Source organism: Prionailurus bengalensis, chromosome E2, assembly GCF_016509475.1.
Source record: "Prionailurus bengalensis isolate Pbe53 chromosome E2, Fcat_Pben_1.1_paternal_pri, whole genome shotgun sequence".
Taxonomy (NCBI): domain Eukaryota; kingdom Metazoa; phylum Chordata; class Mammalia; order Carnivora; family Felidae; genus Prionailurus; species Prionailurus bengalensis.
In genome coordinates, this window is record NC_057352.1 from 60161812 (window position 1) to 60181375 (window position 19564).

The 19564-nt window shown below is 51.0% G+C and overlaps 1 protein-coding gene across 5 annotated transcripts in view; it reads right to left on the minus strand.

Annotated features, from left to right (window-relative positions):
* The window catches only part of ZCCHC14 (zinc finger CCHC-type containing 14), a 57988-nt gene that overhangs the window by 19821 nt on the left and 18603 nt on the right, over positions 1–19564 (minus strand). For all 5 annotated transcript variants that reach the window (XR_006300208.1, XM_043599836.1, XM_043599838.1 and 2 more), the window contains exons 2-3: positions 14630–14753; positions 3320–3393 (exon numbers count right to left, since the gene is read on the minus strand). Coding sequence is in view for 4 of the 5 variants with exons in the window: in XM_043599836.1 (XP_043455771.1) it covers positions 3320–3393; positions 14630–14753 (198 nt within the window). In the remaining variant the exon portion in view is untranslated. The remainder of the gene's footprint in view (positions 1–3319; positions 3394–14629; positions 14754–19564) is intronic.

Sequence of the window (19564 nt, forward strand, 5' to 3'; positions counted from 1 at the left end):
CTTGCAACCACCTTCTCCTGGTGTGTGGTCTGTCTTTGCACCTCCTCAAGGTGCCTTTTTTTTTTTTTTAATTTTTAAATGTTTATTTTTGAGAGAGAGAGAGAGAGAGAGAGAGAGAGAGAGAGCGCGCATGCACAGGGGAGGGGCAGAGAGAGAGGTAGACACAGAATCTGAAGCAGGCTCCAGGCCCTGAGCTGTCAGCACAGAGCCTGATGTGGGGCTCGAACTCATGGAACTGTGAGATCATGGCCTGAGCCGAAACGAAGAGTCAGATGCTTAACTGACTGAGCCACCCAGGTGGCCCTCAAGGTGCCTTCTGGGGACCAAGTTTGACATCCTGAGCAAGTCCAATGTATTTATTTTGTCTTTTATGGATCATGTTCTTGGTGCTGTTGTGAAGAAATCCGCCTCGCCATACAGTCTTGTATGCTTTCTTCCACACTCATAATTTTAGGCTGTGCGTTTAGGACTATGACCAGTTCTGAAGTAATCTTGTATAAGGTGTGAGGTTTGGTCAAGGTTCCTATTTTTGCATATAGGTGCTCCCTCGGGAACTGTTTGAAGAGACCATCCTTGGTGTACCTGGGTGGCTCAGTTGATTTAAGCATCCAACTTTGGCTTAGGTCATGATCTCACAGTTCATGGGTTCGAGCCCCATGGTGGGCTCTGTGCTGACAGCTTGGAGCCTGGAGCCGGCTTCAGATTCTGTGGCCTCCCTCTCTCTCTCTCTGCCCCTTCCCCGCTCATACTCACTTGCTCTCTCTCTCTCTCAAAAATAAACATCGAGAAGAGAAGAGAAAAAGAGAGAGAGAGGGAGGGAGAGAGAGAGAGAGGGAGGGAGGAAGGGAGGGAGGGAGAGAGAGCGAGAGAGAGAGAAAGAAAGAAAGAAAGAAAGAAAGAAAGAAAGAAAGAAAGAAAGAAAGAAAGAAAGATCATCCTTTCTTCACTAACAGCCTGCCTGCCAATTGGCCGTTTACCTGTGAGTCTAACCACGGACTCAGAGCTGAGGACGCCCCCCCCCCCCCCCCACCTTGTGATGACCCCCCAAACCGGCGCCCCTGGGGTCTAGTAGCAAGTCCTAAAGTCAGGAGTGTGCGGCTTCCAACCGTCTTCTTTTCAAAATTGCCTGGACTACACTACTGTTCTTTCGATACACACTTGAGGGCTGGCTTGTTGATTTCTAAGACGGAAAAATCCACTGGGGCTTATATTGGGGGGGGGGGGGGGGAGGGGTCGTTCCAGATGATAGAAGGGTAAGCCAAGGCAGGCTCACTGCTGTCCCCAGGCCACCCACACGCTGTTAGCAGAGTTCCCAGTTATATGCCCAACTGTACGCAGCCCCCAGGTGGCCTCACTTCCTTGCGGGACAGGAGTCCCCAAGCTGACGCATAAACGGCAGCCATCAGCGGCACCCCTCTAAGCCCAGCACAGAACAAGCACACAGTTTAAGCTGCGCAAAGTGTTTTGTAAATACTATTTTTTTCATGGCGACTACGTCCTTCCTTTGTGCCTTCAAAGACAGTTTGGGCTGTGAAGTCCTTAAGGATATCAAGTCAGCACCCCAAAAGAAAAACCAGTTTGGACTTCCGGGTTACTGGAGGATTATCACTTTCCCGAACACAAGAATACTTTCACCAGTTCTCACATCAGGAGGAGGGAGCTCTTCAGAAACCGAAGCTTCTGCGTTAAGTGCTAAAACACTTCAGCTTACCCACTGGGATAAAAACGTCTTCAACTACACACCTCACCCGTGTGACGGCATCCACACCGGGCGACGCTCCCAGGTCCGGTGCCGCCAGCTCGGAGCTGCCCGTGGCCACAAGGCCGGGGCTCCAGGCTCCTCTCGGAGTCGTGCAGCTCACCTGCAGGGGACTCAGGGCACTGCGTCCCCATTCTTGCCAGCCCGCTGCCTCCCTACCCCTGACCATCACTCCCTCCTCCAAGGGGCCACAAGAGGCTAAGTGTGTATTTCACCAAAGCTCGTGTCTTCAGAGAGAAGGTGTGGGCATCGTGTCGGACACAGTCACCACACCTCCCACAAGCCCAGGTCGTGGGCCCAAGGACGGGGGCAGATCGAAGCCTAGCATGACTAGATGGGCTGAGTGGGGCCCCCTAGCCCAGAACGGCTCCACCCCATGGAGGCGGAGGACCCCTAGGGGAGAGATGGCAGAGAAGCGCAGAGCACGAGGGACAGGAAACGTGCTCAGGGTCCCAGGGACCTGCTAAGTCCCGCCCCTTTGAGGCCTTAAAGATTTCAGGATTCCAAGGTTCTCCCGTTGCTGAGACGTGGGTGCCAGTCCCAAGTTTTGACAACCTCCAAAACCTTAGGCAAGTCTTTCCCGTATATTCGAAGACACATGCATAGCAGAACAGGAACAACGGATCCCCATAATGCAGTGTATCTCCCAAATCAAACGAAGATTTTATTCTTTTGGTGGTAAAAGTATTTCAAGTATTTCAACGTAGCTGCTGAAAAATTAGTGAACCACACACAGCATGCGTACTAGATACTAACCAGAAGCTTTGATTCCTGAGAACACTCCCCACAAGGATGCAGGAAGCAGGTTTCCTTGTCAATCAGTATTCAGGCACATGGTCAAAGGAGAACCTCACACAACATGGCGGGTAAGAAACAGAACCGTGGGGACATGGCCACCAGAATACATTTCCCAGCCTTTTCTGCAGCTAAGTGGGACCAAGAAACTCAGTTTGGGTCAACAAAACAGAAACAGAAGTACCTGTGGCTGCTTTAGGAATGTTCCTTAAAAGAAAGAGAAAAGTAAACTTTCCTTTCCTCTTCTTGCTACCTGGAATGAAAATGTGACGACTGGAGCCCTGGCTGCCACGCTGGACCGTGAGGCTCGGGGTTGCACCCCAGGGGATCAAAGCAGTCGGCTGGGAGAGCCCAGGCCCCGAAGGACCTCCCCAGCTTGCCTCCTGGCACACTCTGAGGCCACCGAACCACCGTTACTGTGTGCCTCCAATCCTAATACACAGCGTGTCTCAATTTTCACACGGAGTCTCTGCTTCAGCCAACTCTGGTGAGCAGCCAGCAGCAGCTGAGCACAGCAGTCTAGACGACGCTTAGCACTCGGGCTGCCGAGGCCCGGTTGTGGGGGGAACAGCCGCACAGGCTGGAGACGGCCCGCCCGCGGCCCACGCCTGGCTTTCTGCCCCCCCACGGCACTGGCACGGTGCTTGGCTATAAGGCCCATCTTCCCTTTAGATAAATCAAAGTATCTGATCACGGCAAAGGTTTTCATCCTATCCCTCAGAGAAGAAAAGGGGAAAAAAAACAAAACGAAACATGACATCTTACCTCAAAGGAACATTCAACATTTCTTTCATTTTTTGTGTGTGACAATCCCTTCAGGTCTATCTTTTCAACACTCACTGTAAAAGCAAAAAACAACAACAACAACAACAGACAAAATTATAAAAATGAAATAACACTTGAAGTACATATTAGTTAGCATTTGGTATTTCAGTAATTTTCAAAATGAGGCTTTTGAGGCCAGCGCAGTCCACTCTCCTCTGCGGCGTGCTCGCCTGGGAAGAGGAACTGAAGAGGGGGGCAGAGCAGTCACACGCAAGAATAGTGGTGAATTGAAAAGCAAAACAGAAAAAAACAGGCAAAAATTCAAATCCTGGAAAAGGAAGAGAACAGTACTTGCAAAGAGAACGTAAGTTGACTTGAATGCACAAGAGCACAGCCTCTAATTATGACTAAGGACCAGTTCTGATCTGTTCTGATTTCTGAAAAACTAATGCGCCTTGTCTTTGGCTGTGATTGTCTCAGACACCAGTGCCCAGACAGTCCCATCTGGGTCTCTTCATCAACAGATACGGATATCCTTCTGGGACAGGGCCAGGCCGGAGGGGTTCAAGGCAGCGGTTACGGAGGAAGTGACGAAGGTTCCTAGCCTCGGAAGACCAGAGAGGGCCTGTCCGAGGCCGCAGCCACACAGACGGACAGTGGCAGAGGAGAGACAGAAGCACCGTGAGAACTTCCTGCAGACATCAGTCCCGCTCCTCCCTGCCACTTAGAGGGGTGCCTTCTCCTTCTCCTCAAAACTAAAATGGTACAGGGGCACCTGGGTGGCTCAGTCGGTTAAGCGTCTGACTTCGGCTCAGGTCATGATCTCGCCATTCCCGAGTTTAATCCCCGCATCGGGCTCTGTGCTGACAGCTCGGAGCCTGGAGCCTGTTTCGGATTCTGTGTGTCCCTCTTTGCCCCTCCCCTCCACTCACGCTCAATCTCTCTCCCTCTCTCAAAAATGAATAAACATTAAGAAAGAAAAACTTAAAAACATTTTAAAATGGTACAATCAGGTTCCCAGCACTTAAGCTTAAGTTTGAAGATGCAAATTAAGTTTGTAAAATGCTAATATCTGAGCACAAATACGTGTTGAAGATAAAACAGGCATTTACAAACACGATGCAGTTTGCAAACTCCCAAACCACACAAAGGGCCGTAAGTCCTATTTCGGATTCAAATAGCAAAGTTCCTCAAGTGCTCCTGTAACTGCTTCCTCCAGTGTATGTTTCTTGCAGATGGGGACAGTCTAGTCATCCACCCTGTGGCTAGTCAGGCAAGACCGTGACGGATACAGAGCTTCAACACGTGCGGGTTGTACACCCCTTCCCCCATTTCACTGCTCGCTATTCCTAGACATGCCTTGGCAGTGGACTATGGGGATCTCTACAGAGCTTTAAAACCTCGCTGTGCAACATAAAACACTTGACGTCAACTTCTGAAACGATTACGCTCCACGTCCTGCGGACGCCCAACGTCCCGGACTGCCACGCGAACAGTCTTCCAACGTCTTCTCGAAGAACACCAGTACCCGAAGGTGTTCACGGGCATGCCCAGAAAGCTTCACAGTCAAAGAGCCTGGAGGAAGGGGTGCCGTGGTGGCTCAGTTAAGGGTCCGACTCTTGCTTTCGGCTCAGGTCATGATCTCTGCGCAGAGTGCAGAGTCTACTTGGGATTCTCCCTCCCTCTCTCTCTCTTTCTCTCTCTCTCTCCCCCTCCCTCCCTTTACCATCCTCTTTCTCTCAAAATAAATAAATACGGGGCGCCTGGGTGGCTCAGTCGGTTAAGTGGCCAACTTCAGCTCAGGTCATGATCTCACAGTCTGTGAGTTCGAGCCCCATGTCCGGCTCTGTGCTGACAGCTCAGAGCCTGGAGTCCGCTTCAGATTCTGTGTCCCCCTCTGTCTCTGCCCCTCCCCTGCTCATGCTCTGTCTCTCTCTGTCTCAAAAATAAATAAAAACATTAAAATAAATAAATAAATAAATACATACATACATACATACATACGTACACATTTAAAAAAAAAAGCTTGGAGGAGAAAAATTCGAGAAACTGTCCGTGTACATAAGCACATCAAAGGCTCTGAGCACTCCTGCAATGAATAAATCAGTTCTTATTAACAATTCTCCAGTTTTTTGGCCCACAGAACTCTTTCTTCCCTTACTGTGAACAGACCTCCCAGAGAACAACAAACTGCTCTGTGCAACTTGCTCTGGGGAGGGTTCTAACCCCTGCGGTGCCCGATGCTGTTGCCACTAACCACATGTAACCACTTAAATTTGTATTAATTACAACGGAATAAAATTAAAAATCCAATTCTTCGGTCGCACTAATCACATTCTAAGTGCTCAACAGCCAGATGTGGCCAGTGGCTGCCATTCCGTACGGCAGAGACACAGAACATTTGGTCACCGTTGAGGGTTCTAGTGGGCAACGCTGTTCTGAGCAGGGCTGGCGGACTAGAGGCTGCCCCCGGCCTGTCTATGTAAATGGCTCTGCCGGCACACAGCCATGCCATTTGTTTACACATCGTCGGTGGCTGCTTTCCACCCCACGACAGCAGAGCCCAGTAGTTGCACCAGAAACCCTATGCTTCCTAAAGCCAAAAATATTTACTATCTGGATCTGAGCAGAAAAAATGTGCGATCCTTGCTCTAAAACCAACAATTGTTCATTCACCAACATGTCCCGTCAGGTTCCTGCTGTGCGCAAGGTCAAACTCCAGGGGCTGGGCACGGAGCAGAAAACACAAGAGGCGGGTCCCTGCACTCCAAGGTTATGGGCTGTTGCTGGAAAGACCTTTCACTTGCTGAAGTGTTCTCTCCTAGGCCTCCCTCACTTTGTAAAGTTGCATCAGGGTCGATATGCACCTTGGGAGATTCTAGAACCTATTCGGTTTGGAGTATTTTAAGCTTAAAATAGCACCTTACAGGAAGGAATTACTCTAAAAAAAAAAAAACCCAAAAAACAAAACAGCGTTTATTTCCTTTCTGGCAAAACAAAGAAAACACATTTTGAGGTTGCACACCTCCTTGTTTTCACTCAGTGAAATCGCAGGCTGTTCCTGTCTGGCTTCCTCAGTCAGAACGTCAGCAAATAAACAGCTTTTCTGTTTCCCCGATCAGTGTTTTTTAAAACTTACCCACATGACATCACTCTTACCCAGAACTTCCCCCTTTTCAAACAAGAGAACATACGAAGTCAATGAACACAGAAAAATGCAGTCAGCATTCTCCCTGGCCACAGGACAGCAACGTGCACCTAAATGTTCCAGGATTTAATATTTGGATTTATGCAAAAAAGTAAAAAGAGAAAACCCCATCTGGCCTGAAAGCGGAAGTGACTCATATCTGGACAGGACAATGTGAAAAGCAGATGGACGTTATTCAGCTGTTCGCAAATAACAGAGGCTTCTGGAACTCCGGGGCTGCGGGCTGGGAGGCGGGAGCAAGCGCCCCGGGCCAGCGCCACCACCCCACCTGCGGGCAGCCGAGCTCTGCTCCCGGAATCCGCCTGCAGTGGGATTCTCCCGGAGAAGGCACCTGCAGCCACGCGGGGCCTTGTGGCAGGCGTGGGGGCGAAGGTGGCTGATGTGGGGCGGGGGTAGGGGACGTTTAATTAGGCTTCAAAGATGGCTAAACATGCTGTCAATTTTGGAGCTCAGATTAAAGACCACGATCACGAAAATGAAACCACGAACAGACACTTGTCAAATTAACTACGAGTTCACAAACTGCACGTGTAACGTGGCTTTAGCTGTTTAAAATGTAGAAGAAAGACTAAGTTACCGAAACTGACGGGGACTGTTGTGCTTGGTGGTGGCACGAGGAGTAGTTTTTCCTAAATCTCATGATTTTAGAAGGTACTCACTCCCACGTACACACAAACATCTAGTCACGATCCGCTGCTCGACTGGTAAAGTGACCCTGTCCCTCTCGCCTCCCCGGTCAGTCCCGCAGACGGTCATCTGCCAGGCAGATGGGAAGTCTCACGACCTTCTGAAGAGTGCAAGCAAACGTGGCTAAATCTCAGGGGCTAGAGGTCAACCCGCCACGAGGGGGTGGGATCTGCACTGCCCACAAAGACGCCGAGACTGCGAGGCCGAGGCCACAGGAGCACTCGAGAGGTGGACGGGGCTGCGGAGAAACGGGCTGGGGTCCGGACGGGACACAGGCGTGCCCGCAGAGGACCCGTGGGGCCAGGGCACGGGCACCCGAGTCCAGACCAGCCTGCTCGCTCACATTGAGCTGAGAAAGCACAGGCAGATGTGCGTGCTCCTAAAATTCTGTTTGTTCTAACTTTCCTTCTTTTCTCACTCAAGACGTACACGAGGAATCCTCTGTCCGTCCTGCAAGTCAGACCACAAGGCGGCCTTCGGCCTTCGATAAAACACCTACTTGCACTGAACTACCACTTTTGTAACTGGATCGATACCTAATTTCAAAAACCGATACACTCAAGTAACCGGAAAAGGAGGGAGGGAGCTCGCGTGGAAGAGAACAAGGGCACCGCCGGCCCCCCCAGGCACAGGCTCCAGCGTCCCGAGGCAGGACTGGGCATCTGGATGAGGGCGGGGCTGGCAAAAAGTCACAGACGGCCCAGACTGAGCCAGACCCAAAGGCCTCGCGGCCGGCAGCCACAAAGCCAGGACCAGGAACACACTGTCTCGATGGCAGCCCTGGGGGCTCCTGGTTAAAGCTGCCACGCTCGAAGGGCCACCTTTGCTGCCAAGCATCTTCAGGTGATTTTCGAGCACTGTCACATCATACTTATAAATCAGACAACTAGAGATAACGGCTTTAGTGTGTTCCAAGAATGAGTCGCTCTTTTGAAACTTTCCCTCTTTCGACCCTAAACTTTCCTGGAAAAAAGTGGGTAGTTGGAACTTTTCGGCCATAGATCTTTTACTTGATTTCAAGGTGTCTTTGGTCAAACAGTTTAATTTCTTTCATTTTTTTTTTTTAAATGTTTATTTTCTAGAGAAAGAGAGCAAGTGGGGGAGGGGCAGAGGTGGGGAGGGCAGAGGATCCAAAGCGGACTCTGCACTGAAAGCAGATAGTCCGATGTGGAGCTCAGAGCTCGAACTCGTGGACCGTGAGATCATGACCTGAGGCAAAGTCGGATGCTCCACTGACTGAACCACCCCGGCCCCCTAACAGTTTAATTTCTACATGTCCCACACGGGAAACCCCTTCACAACTTACGGAAACTATGCCACGAGCAACTACAGTCAGGAAAGCATCATTTATGACTGTGGGAAAAGATGAAAAATCACCCTCCCCCCCACCCCTCACAAACATCCCCTTTTGAGTCCTATACAACGGACCCCACGGCTTCCCACTTAAAGAAAACAGAACCAGAATAACATTTAAGAGGCATCCCGCTGAAATTTTTATCACTGGAATTTAGTTTTTCACTTGAAAACTGACAAACTATTCTTCAAAGCCTCAGCTGAATAACAATGTTCCTCAAATATCGACTTTCTCCCTTCCGTTTGGTTGTCTGTGTTAATGGGGATCATTTTTAGAAGCACTTCTCTGGCTGTTGTTAAAATCTTAGTATTCACTACTATGTTGATTAAACTGAGCCTCCTTTCTGACATCTTTTCTAGGACATATCATGTTATAGTTAAAAACTCCATAATTTGTTTTTCTTTTTTTTTTTTTTATCATCTTAGCTACCTTGTATTAAATTTGTTAGGTCTCCAGAAACAGAAATAAAAACAAGAGTGATGCATGGCATGATCTAAAAAACGTAAAGCTGATAAAAGAGATTTCTCAAGTAGCAAAAATAGGAAATAAACATGCACATATTCCATTTCAATGGTTAGTGATATGGCACTTGATCTAAGGGCCCGAGGAATTTCACTTATTTGTATATTAAGGCAAACATTCTATTCAGCCTTAGTATGTACCAGGCACAGCACTAACCAAGAGTGACATAAACATTACAAAGTTCAAAGCAGTAATGTCTGAGCTGGACTTCAAAGGGAGGAGCCCATCTGGGCAGAGGGACAGAATGACCAAGGTCCAGGAAGGACAGAGAATGGCGTCTGCACAAGTTTGCTCGTGGCTGGAGCCAGGAACTCAGAGGAGTGACGAGACCAGAGCAGGGACATGAGTAAACGTCACAGGGAGACACAGGCACAGACAAGGCAAGCCCACAAGCCCCAAGACAGGCCTCCTCCAGGCAGGTCAAGGTAAGCCCATGGGATCTGCTGCCACATGGGCTCAGTCTGAAACGTCTCTTTCCAGCTCAGAGACCTTGGGCAGATACTCAATCCCTGAACGAAAGGAACACCTATTCCCATTTCACGGGACTATGATATCAACTAGGTGCACACATTTTGAGGATGGCGCCTGGCGGTCAATGCTGTGACAGCAGCTGCCACCGTGCATGCCATGACATGCTTCCTAAATGGGAGGACTGTGGCCCAGCCACAGAGCAGGTCCCTGCTCGGGGATGGACTAGGCAGGAGAACCCACAGGCGGCAGAGGAAATGGTGGCCACAGTGACAGGAAGAAGACTCCATGATGGCCCCTTGGGGCCACGCCAGGCCTGTGAGGCCGAGTCCCTCGTGCGGAACAGGGACGCCTGAAGGTCAGCGCCAATCACGTCTGCGGGAAACTCATCGCAAGTGACGGGTCCGTCTGGGCACATGGGTAGAGGCACCAGCAGGCCACCTTGGGGAAAATATTCACAGGGATCTGGGGTCCCGAGCAAGGGTCTCAGCTGAACTCTCAGATCTGAAAGTCATCAACAGATCAACAGAAGAGGCTCAGACAGAGCGGGAATGGGCGACAGAGGGGCCCGGGCCGCGCCGGCCTCTCAGGAGTGGATGAGGAGGAATTTGAAAGGAAACAAACACAGATAAGAGGAGGAGTGGGAAGCGTGTTACCGGGAGACCCATGGAGCACGCCCACCAACACTTTTGTGTGCATGATGGCCCACCACTTAAAAAAGGAAAGAAACCAGGGGAGGACAGAGCTGGGGGGTCAGATAGCAAGAGAAGAGCTGACCTGTCGTCACCTCTCACGAGCGCAGCTTCAGAGAGGGGGTTGCTCAGAAGGTCGCAGAGAATCCCCTGCTCTTCCTGAAGCAGGGCTGGGGGCATGTGGTGAGCGTGGGTGCACGGGACACACACAACCACAGCCCGCGGGACATGTCGGGGGGCTAAGTGGCGTCCTGGAAAATGTCTCACAGCTGGCCGGGGGACAGCCCCTCACTCGTAGCAAGTTCTGACGTCACCACGGCTGACTTCATGCCATCAACAGGACATCGAGAGACTAAACTACGCCCTACACTCTGAACAACTGATACAGGCCAGCACGAGTGGCTTTGGTACTGAGCACGCTGCAAACACCACTGAGCACACCACAAGGTTCGCACGCGCCCCCCCCCCCCCCCCCCCCCCGTGAAGTGGGTCAATAGTAACTCAAGGTAAGGGCTGAAAAGGTAAAGATGTCCACTGTCATCCCTGTAGCTTCTCTCCATGGGGACTCAGACAGCTGAGCCCTGTTGTCTTAAGGAAGCCACTTGGGATGGATCAGCTTGACTCCTACGTCTCCGAGTCAGACTTTCTTTAGGGGATGAGAAACAGCCACCCGGATGACTCTGTTCTGTGGTTCAAGTGAGAATCATTGGCTGAGGAATGTAAGCAACAGTTTTCCAAAAATAATTAACAACGCGAGAAAGCACAGCGAAAGAGTCAAAAGAACAGCTTACTTGGAAATGCACCAAACAATGCCATGTCTTAAAAAGAAATGCAATGTCCTCGTGGGTGGGGAGATGGGCAGATAAGGGAAGCAGCAGGTAAAATGAAATCGTAGAATCTGGATTGTAAGTACTTGCTGTAAAATTCTCAACTTCACTGGATGTTTCAAAGTCTTAATAAAATGTTGAAAAGAGTCAACAGAGAAATTAAAATGATCAAAACGCCTCAGCTCCAAAAGCACCTTTGAGTCCCCAGTGCAGCCCCAAAACAGTAACCTACTACTGGTGTTTTAGAATTTGGGTTTTATTATCACGCTGCTTATTAGAATTCCTGCTCTAATTCTCTGCGGCGGGTTTTGTGTCGCCAAAAGGATGAGACTTTTGGAGTTCAAATTTTACGTTTGCTTCCGTCATAATGTTGCTACGGGACAAACACAAAATCCTCAGGGGCACCCAACACAAAGCATCTATTTAAGTAAAAAAAAAATAACAATCATTTAAAAAATCCCAGTTTTAACTTATAATATGATAAATACCTATATGTATAGACTACGTAAACAAAAACTCTTTGGAATCCTTAAGTTTAAGAATGCAAAGGGGTCTTGAGACCAGGTTTTAGAACCTCTGGCAAATGGCCTGCAGTGTAATTAAGTTTACTGTGATGTTCAGCCTCATACAAGGATAATTTTTTAAAATAATTATTCCAACCAAGAGAACCAAGTTACAGGACTTCTTTCACCGAGAGTATCATTAAAAGTAATTCCAATCTCACCTTGTACTTTAGAACTGTTTCCCTAAGTCTCGGTAACAATGAACTGCGATGTGTGGGTTTGGGGGAAACGCATGGCAGCCCCGAGCAATTCAAGGCCCCATCAGGAACATGTGGCCCACTACCCACTGCTGAAGGCACATGTGCAAACTGCTGTCCTGTGCTCCCTACCCCGGTACTTGAAGGTCTTCACGATACGGGGCACGGGGAAAAAGGACACGATCACTCTCAACACCGACTTTGCAGACCACCACCCTGAACACGATCTGGGGACCGCAGTCAGTTTCCAGCTGCCTCTGAACTTTCATACAAAACAGACGTGAAAGTCTGACCTCTTTTATCGCTAGGGACTTCCAAGGAAGTAGAGAAAAGTCAAAACACAAGTAGAATGCAGAAAAGACAGCAAGAAAACCCTACAGTAACAACACACTGACTTCGGGTTTTGCCAGGAGCGTCACAAGAAGTGTGACTGTGAAAACCAACCTCACTGTCCCCCAATTTCTGGGCAGAAGAAACATATTACGTAGGACCCCCGAATGGAGAATGCAGTGGACAGCCAAGGAGGCCTGGCTTACATGCCAGGCCTTACATGCCAGGCCTTACATGCTTCACTCCACCAATGCTAACACTCGCTCATCCGTGGGCTCTCTGTGCGCCACAGCACGCGGACAAGGGAAGGCCAGGGAGCATAGATCTTCCAATTATATTTAAAAAACAGGAATGAGGGGTCTTGATAATTATGCCTCAAGGAAAAAGCACAATGGGAAAGAAGAAGCCATCCCTCTGTATTGGGACGGTGCAGGGCACAGGGCCACGCTGGACAGCGGAGGGACAAAGGAAACACCACCTCATCGGAAGGCACTTCTCCCAGGACGACACGTACAAGGAAAAAGGATGAGAGCAGTTCTGGAGGGAAAAGTCCTTACAACTGAGTGACAACTATCCACCCTGGAGGCAAGGCCCTGCTGCGTCTTCAGAACAACAGCCTCATCCAGGAGCGGACCGTGCTCCCAGGGCTGCTATGAGGACACGCTGCTTTAACACCTGAACCTATCTACACACATAAACATGGCAGAGCAGTTAGGACGTGGCTATTTCTGGCACGTATGACCTAAGTTAGGGATGGGTGGCTCTTGTGATTTGGTCAGAATGGGGCTTTATTTTATTTTTTTGTTAAAAAAATTTTTTTAATGTTTATTTATTTTGCGAGAGAGAACGCATGAGCAGGGTAGGGTCAGAGAGGGAGACAGAGAATCCTAAGCAGGCTCCGTGCTGTTAGCGCAAAGCCTGATGCGGGACTTGAACTCAAGAACCGTTAAATCGTAACCTCAGATAAAGTCGCAGCGTCAACCAACTGGGCCACCCAGGCGCCCTTGAGGGTTTTATTTTAAAAACAAAGTATTTACTGGGGTACCTGGGTGGCCCAGTTGGTTGAATGTCCAACTCGTGATTTCGGCTCCAGTCACGATCTCCCAATTCGTGGGTTCAAGCCCCACATGGGGCTCTGTGCTGACAGTGCAGAGCCTGCTTGGGATTCTCTGTCCCCCTCTCTCTGTCCCTCCCCCTTCTGAAAATAAATAAACATTAAAAAAAAAAAAAAACAAAAAAACCCGATTTATTAAACATCCGTGAGGAACACTGTGCCTGAGATACAAACAAAAGGGGAAAAAGGCGAGTGAGGGAAGCAGCAGGTGGCCTTAAGTGTCCTGGGCCTCTTCATCACAAGTCCCCGTCCTACACATCACCTCACTCGCCTCCTATAAGTCCCCACACCGCCACTCAGCCTGCCAAATGTATAGTAAGCGCAACTCTGGGACTGTCCAGCTAGTGCAGGAACCAAGGACACTCAGCTTCGTCTGAGACGTGCCCTCTGTCCTCTCCAGAATGGCGCTGTCCAATATAGCAGCCGCTCTCCACACTGAGCCATTGCGGTTGCAATGGAAATGAAATAAAGATAAACTTTCGGGGGGCGCCTGGCTCAGTTGGTTAAGCATCTGACTTTGGCTCAGGTCATGATCTCACGGTTCGTGGGTTCGAGCCCCACGTCGGGCTCTGTGCCGACGGCTCGGAGCCTGGAGCCTGCTTTGGATTCTGGGTCTCCCAGTCTCTCTGACCCTCCCCCACTCACACTGTCTCTCTCTCTCTCTCTCTCTCTAGCGCTCAAAAATGAGTAAACATCAAAAATAATAATAATAGGGGTGCCTGGATGGCTCAGTCGGTTGAATGTCTGACTTCGGCTCAGGTCATGATTTCACAGTCCGTGAGTTCAAGCCCCACGTCGGGCTCTGTGCTGACGGCTCAGAGCCTGGAGCCTGTTTCAGATTCTGTCTCCCTCTCTCTCTGAACCTCCCCCATTCATGCTCTCTCTGTCTCAAAAATCAATAAAGGTTAAAAATTTTTTAAAAATAGTAATAATAATAAATGAATGATGAACTTTCAGGTCCTCGGTTGCATGAGGCACATTTCAAGTGCTCAAAAGGCACATGAGGCTGGTGGCCACTGAGGGAGTGCGGACGGAGAATGGTACATGATCTCTGTAGAAAGTTCTATAGGGTAGTGCTGCTCTACGATTTAGGACTTGTTTTGGTGTGGGGGCAGGGAGGAGGGTGCAGCAACTTTCATTTTTCCCCTTAATAAACATCAATATTTGAGATTTTTACAGCCAAGATACATATGTTCGTATGTTGCTTAGAGAATTTAGAAAAACAATGCACCTTAACTAAGATGTTTACAAAAGAGGAGAAAGTATTTAACCAGACCCCATCACACAGATCTGTTTTGCACACTCCAGGGCGCCTTCTTCCTTGGGCCCCTCGCAGACATAGACTCACCTTTGGAGTGTTTCCCCACAGTCCTCTTGGGCAGCGACTCCTCCGTGGAATGTGCTGATGTGTGTAGTGCGTTCTCCAAACTATTACTCACGCTGCTGACGGGAGCCTCGGTTCTTGGAGTTACCTGGGAGGACAAAGAAGTCATATTTTCTCCCATTTGGTTCACGCGGAATGACTGTTCACTGTTACCTGAAAGTCATTTATGTTCACTGTAGTTTCAAAAGCGTATACAAAGCATATATATAAAAGCACACATACGTACACCTTCTAGAGGAGACGGATATAAAGCTTCTTGAAAACACCACTAACAAGCACTTCCCGCGAAAGAAGACGCTGCCCGTGTCCCACGCACCGCTGCGATGCAGCGGCAGCCTGGGCACCTGCAAGTACACGTGGGAGCTTGGGCCTGTGCCAGCGGTTCAGTCGCCTGCCCGGGAACCACGTCAGCCACGCTTCATGAATTACACACCTCTACCTGAGTAGAACCTTGTATTTTATTTCTTCAAGTCATACAGCTCCCTGTAAAATTAATTACACAGCAGGACTCAACTCTGTCCCGTAAAATCTTGAGTAAATGATAAAATACTCTGAACAGAACAGTAAAGAAGGAAATACGACTGGATCTCTGTGGGGCACGTACTCTAGCATCACATTACGATCCTACTTCTAGGAATTACTTGCACAAAGCACCTACTCCTGAGAAAAGTATGGGGGGCCGGGGGGGGGGGCGGCACTCACAGCCGCGGCGCCTGTAGGAGTGAAAACAGAAAGCCTCTGAAGCAGCTGTGGATAGAGACCCGACCAGACGAAGGACGGCAGGCGCACAGGCGGCCGTGGCACCGTGGGCACCGTGGCGGCAGCTCCGCAGGGAACTGAGCTCGGGCTTCCCCTCCCCTCCAGCCCCTGCCCGCGGGGAGGGGGCTCTGTGCGAATGTGCCGGAGGCAGGAGGGGACCCTGGGCACCTGGGGCGGGGACAAGAACTATCCCCCCGCCCCCACCCTGTAACGAGTGTCAGTACCTGAAAATTTACAGCCAAAACACACGTAGTACTTGTAGGATTCGGAAGAGGAGGTGACTAGTACTTGACTTGTTCAGAGTCACAATTTAGGACGTGTCAAAATCTCAAAGGATAATAAAGTTGACATTTTCAAGTTTATCAAGAGAGGTGTGCGTTTTAAAGGGTGAGAAACACTATGCTCCACACACAGGGCAGGGGGAGGTTTGGGGGAGAAGAGGAGCAGGACCCCTGGTCCCCATCCTCCCCTGGAGTCGCCGGCCCCTCGTTTCATTAGTTGGCTTCACCAGCGGGAGGCCAGGGGGCGCCCACCGGAGGACACTGTGAGCCCACCGCAGGCAGAGAGCCACCAGGACAGGACGGAGATGCCACCACGCCCGCAGGACAGTGGACGCCACATGGCCGTGTGCCCGGCGGGCTGCCGAAGCCCCTGCAGGAGGCCTCCCCACGCACACGGGAGACGCCACGCAAGAAAAGCAACCCTGCACAGTCTAGTTCATTTGAAAGTTCACGGAACTCACGGAAATAAATCCTGACTACCCAGTACTCCTCCAAAGAGCCAAGTCTTTTGGTAACACTTACCAAGATGTTATCAAGACCGTTAAAATTTTAAATTGCTTTTATTTGTGATTTAACTAAATTGGATTATTTCCCTTAGATTTGGCAAAGTTTCATCCATTGGTCTGAATATTCTAGAAAGGAACTTCTTTCATATTGAATAAGATAACAGAACCAACAGTTAAAAAATTATTTGCAGAGCAAGGTTTTTAGTTCCAAACAGCAAATATTACTTTGGGAAGCAACTCAGGAGGTTATCCTTTTAACTCTTAGGATAAACCCAATGCACAACAGCTTGTGTGCGATCTGGCCTGATGCGAGTGCGCCTCCACGTCCCCTGGGCTACCCTGCTAAGTGCATCAAGTCCTCGTCCTGATGACAGGGAGGCTCAGCCGTCCGAACGACCAACCAGAGGCGCCAACCTTGCCGGCTGGTTGGTGACGAACCTCTCCTGCACAGGCGGACACACACACCGAGACCCCGCACACACACCACCACCCACCCTAAAGCATCCTCAACAGCCACAAAGAGAAAGGTGGCCTCCAGACTCAGCCTCTGTGGGGAAGGGGCAGGGGCAGGGGCAGGGACGGGACAACAGCACCACAGCCGGGATGCCTCTGCGAGCACAGCTTCGGGCACCTGGGCCCGGGGGTCTCAACCCCGGTGTGCGCTAACCTCTGGGCCTGGCAAGGACACGTGTGCCCACCCCCTGTCCCATCAGCATGTCCAGAGGGGGGCCAGGACCCTGGTCATGCCAGGCACCGCAGCCAGAGTCCGAAGCACGGTAGGCCGGTTGTCTGGTCAGCCCTTGCGAGGAGGAGGAGGAGGAGGAGGAGGAGGAGGAGGAGGAACAGAAGCAGGAGGAGGGGGAGGAGGAGCAGGAAGAAGCAGGAGGAGGACACCCAGGCAGAAGACAAAGCTCCTTCCGTGGGCGGGTGGCTGGGTGAGCTGATGGGGTGGGTCTGTGCACCACGGCCCCAGCGGGAGGGGGACGGGAGGGGGAGAGCCCAGGAGTTACCCCGGAACGCCAACCACCAACATAAGCAACCACGCCCGCCAACAATATAAACACAAGAAAGAAAACTGTAAAATCATAACCAGCGGAAAAGAAATCTTTGTTTGCCTCCCTGTGCTTTCAGAACGTTTCTTCCTAGTTTTCCAAATGTTCACTTTTTCCAACCAGGCCTTTATCTTGAATTTGCTCTTTTGTTTACATTGAAAGCTCTCTTCGCCTGCATTTCCCAGAAATGCTGTGTTTGGGTTATTTTTGGTGAAGTTAATTTGCCCCATGTGACCTCCGCAGCTCAACTCAGATGCTCTCTGACTCACGCTCACAAGTGGAGCCCCAGTCATGAGCCTGATGGACACGAGAATAAAGACCTGATCGGTTCCAAATGTTGCCTCCTGCTGCGGCCACAGGAGCCACGAGAAGCACTCTCCACGCACAAGCCTCGGCCCTTTCCACGAGGCCCCTCACTCGCTGAGCTCCTGGACCGGCTCCTCACGTCCCACCCAGACAGCCCCCCGCCACAACCGACAGGGGACCGTGGCATCACCCGCTCCTCCCCTCCGCTCAGCCTGCTGTGGCTACCGGGGAGGGGCCTAGGGTGCCCCCGCCCCCTCGCTGCTGTCACATCTACACCTCTCGGTGAGGACCTGTCACAGCTCAGCGAAGGAGGGACTTCCCATGTGTCCCATTCACTGCCATGTCCTCTGCGTTTCACACAGCACCCGACGCAGCCCAGACACTTGACAAGGACTCCTGAAACAGGGCCGCCTCCTCCAGTCTTAACAAAAGCAGGATGAACCGAGCCAAAAAAGCACCTCTAGTTCAAAGGGCAGGTCCGCATGCTAAGCTCTGTACCACACAGTCGCCCGGGTATTTTGCCAGGTCTAATCAAGGGCCGCCAGGGCCGTACGTGTGAATGAAACCGGACTCCGGGGCCTGTTAGCGGCCTGAGGCACACGGTCTGCCCGGGGACTCCTCCGGGCAAGATGTGGCCCTGGTAATGGGCCAAGGCCCCGGCTCTGGGCGCCAGCCTCCCACCGGCACCGCCGCCTAAACAGAGACGAGGCCCCTGTCCCCAAACTTCCACGTGCAAAATGCTTCTGGCGTCTGAAACTCAAGCTGTGACTCAGAAGGTCAGGTGGGGCCCGAGCCTCTGCATTTCTCTCATGCGATGCTGATGCCACCAGAGTATTTCAGGATGGTCAGAACACCCAAAGGCCCAACAACCTCCCCAGGTGGGCTGTAAAGAGGAACCCCAGCACCGCACAGACCACATCACGTGAACCCCCCCATCCCCTTCCGAGAGGGAGGGACGGAGATGCCAAAGGGCGCACACGGGCTGGTGGCGCGGCTCCTGCCGGTGCACATGCTCCCTGGTCTCAAGGGTTTCCTCGGCGCCGGCCTCCGACGAGACCGACCCTGCAGAACACAGGTGGCCTGAAACGTGGTGTTGAAAACTCACTTTAATATTCATGGACCGGAACCACAACTTTCAGAAGAGAGTTTTAATTTTTAAAAAATCGATTTCATTAAAGATCATTCAAAGTCATCGGACAAGACAAAGCCGGGCAGAGGGCAGGGCCCGCAGCAAGCACTCAAATGTTCGACATGGCAGGGAGGGAGGGAGCTTCTCGGAAAAACCCAGTAAAGCGGTCGTTAGTATGTGGAGAAACTGAAGGCTCGGTGTCCTAGTTGTGCTGTAATGTAAACGAATCTTTAGTCACCAGGGTAAGACACTGAAGGGGCTGCAGCAGGCGACAGAGAGCCCCCTTTCTCCAGAAGGCAGTGGTCTTTGACGGTGAGACCTCCCGGAGACCCTCCTGGGGAACTCCTACAAAAGACGATGGCCTTCCCTCACCATGAAGTTGGAAGTTCCCAACTTGGCCCTCAGTTGCACGCGAGCACACTCAAAACTGCTTCTCTACAAGGTCCTCCACGGCAGTGACACTCGCAGTAGCAAGACACAGCGATTCGGTGCTCGTACCGTGGGGCTGGAAAGTAGGTGATGATGACGCGCGTGTACAGAGCCATAAACGAGAGGCCGGTGAGCCAGGCTGTGCCGTGAAGGGGTGGTGAAGACGGGACTCCAGCTTAAAACGCAGGTGTGCGTGGAATGCCTGAGATGTGACACACGGCAAGAGGCCACGGAGAATAAAGGAACGGAAACGACTAGAATTATGAGCACCCTTTACACCGTTCTTACCGTGGATGCAATCTGCTTGTATCCACCCCAATCTGCTCCACCCTTCTCTTGAACAGCAGAGGCGAACGGTGCCCATCACGACTCTCCCCAAGGTCAGTGGACCAGTAGGGGGCAGTCCCAGTGCGGGTCACACCCGGGGACAGCAGAGC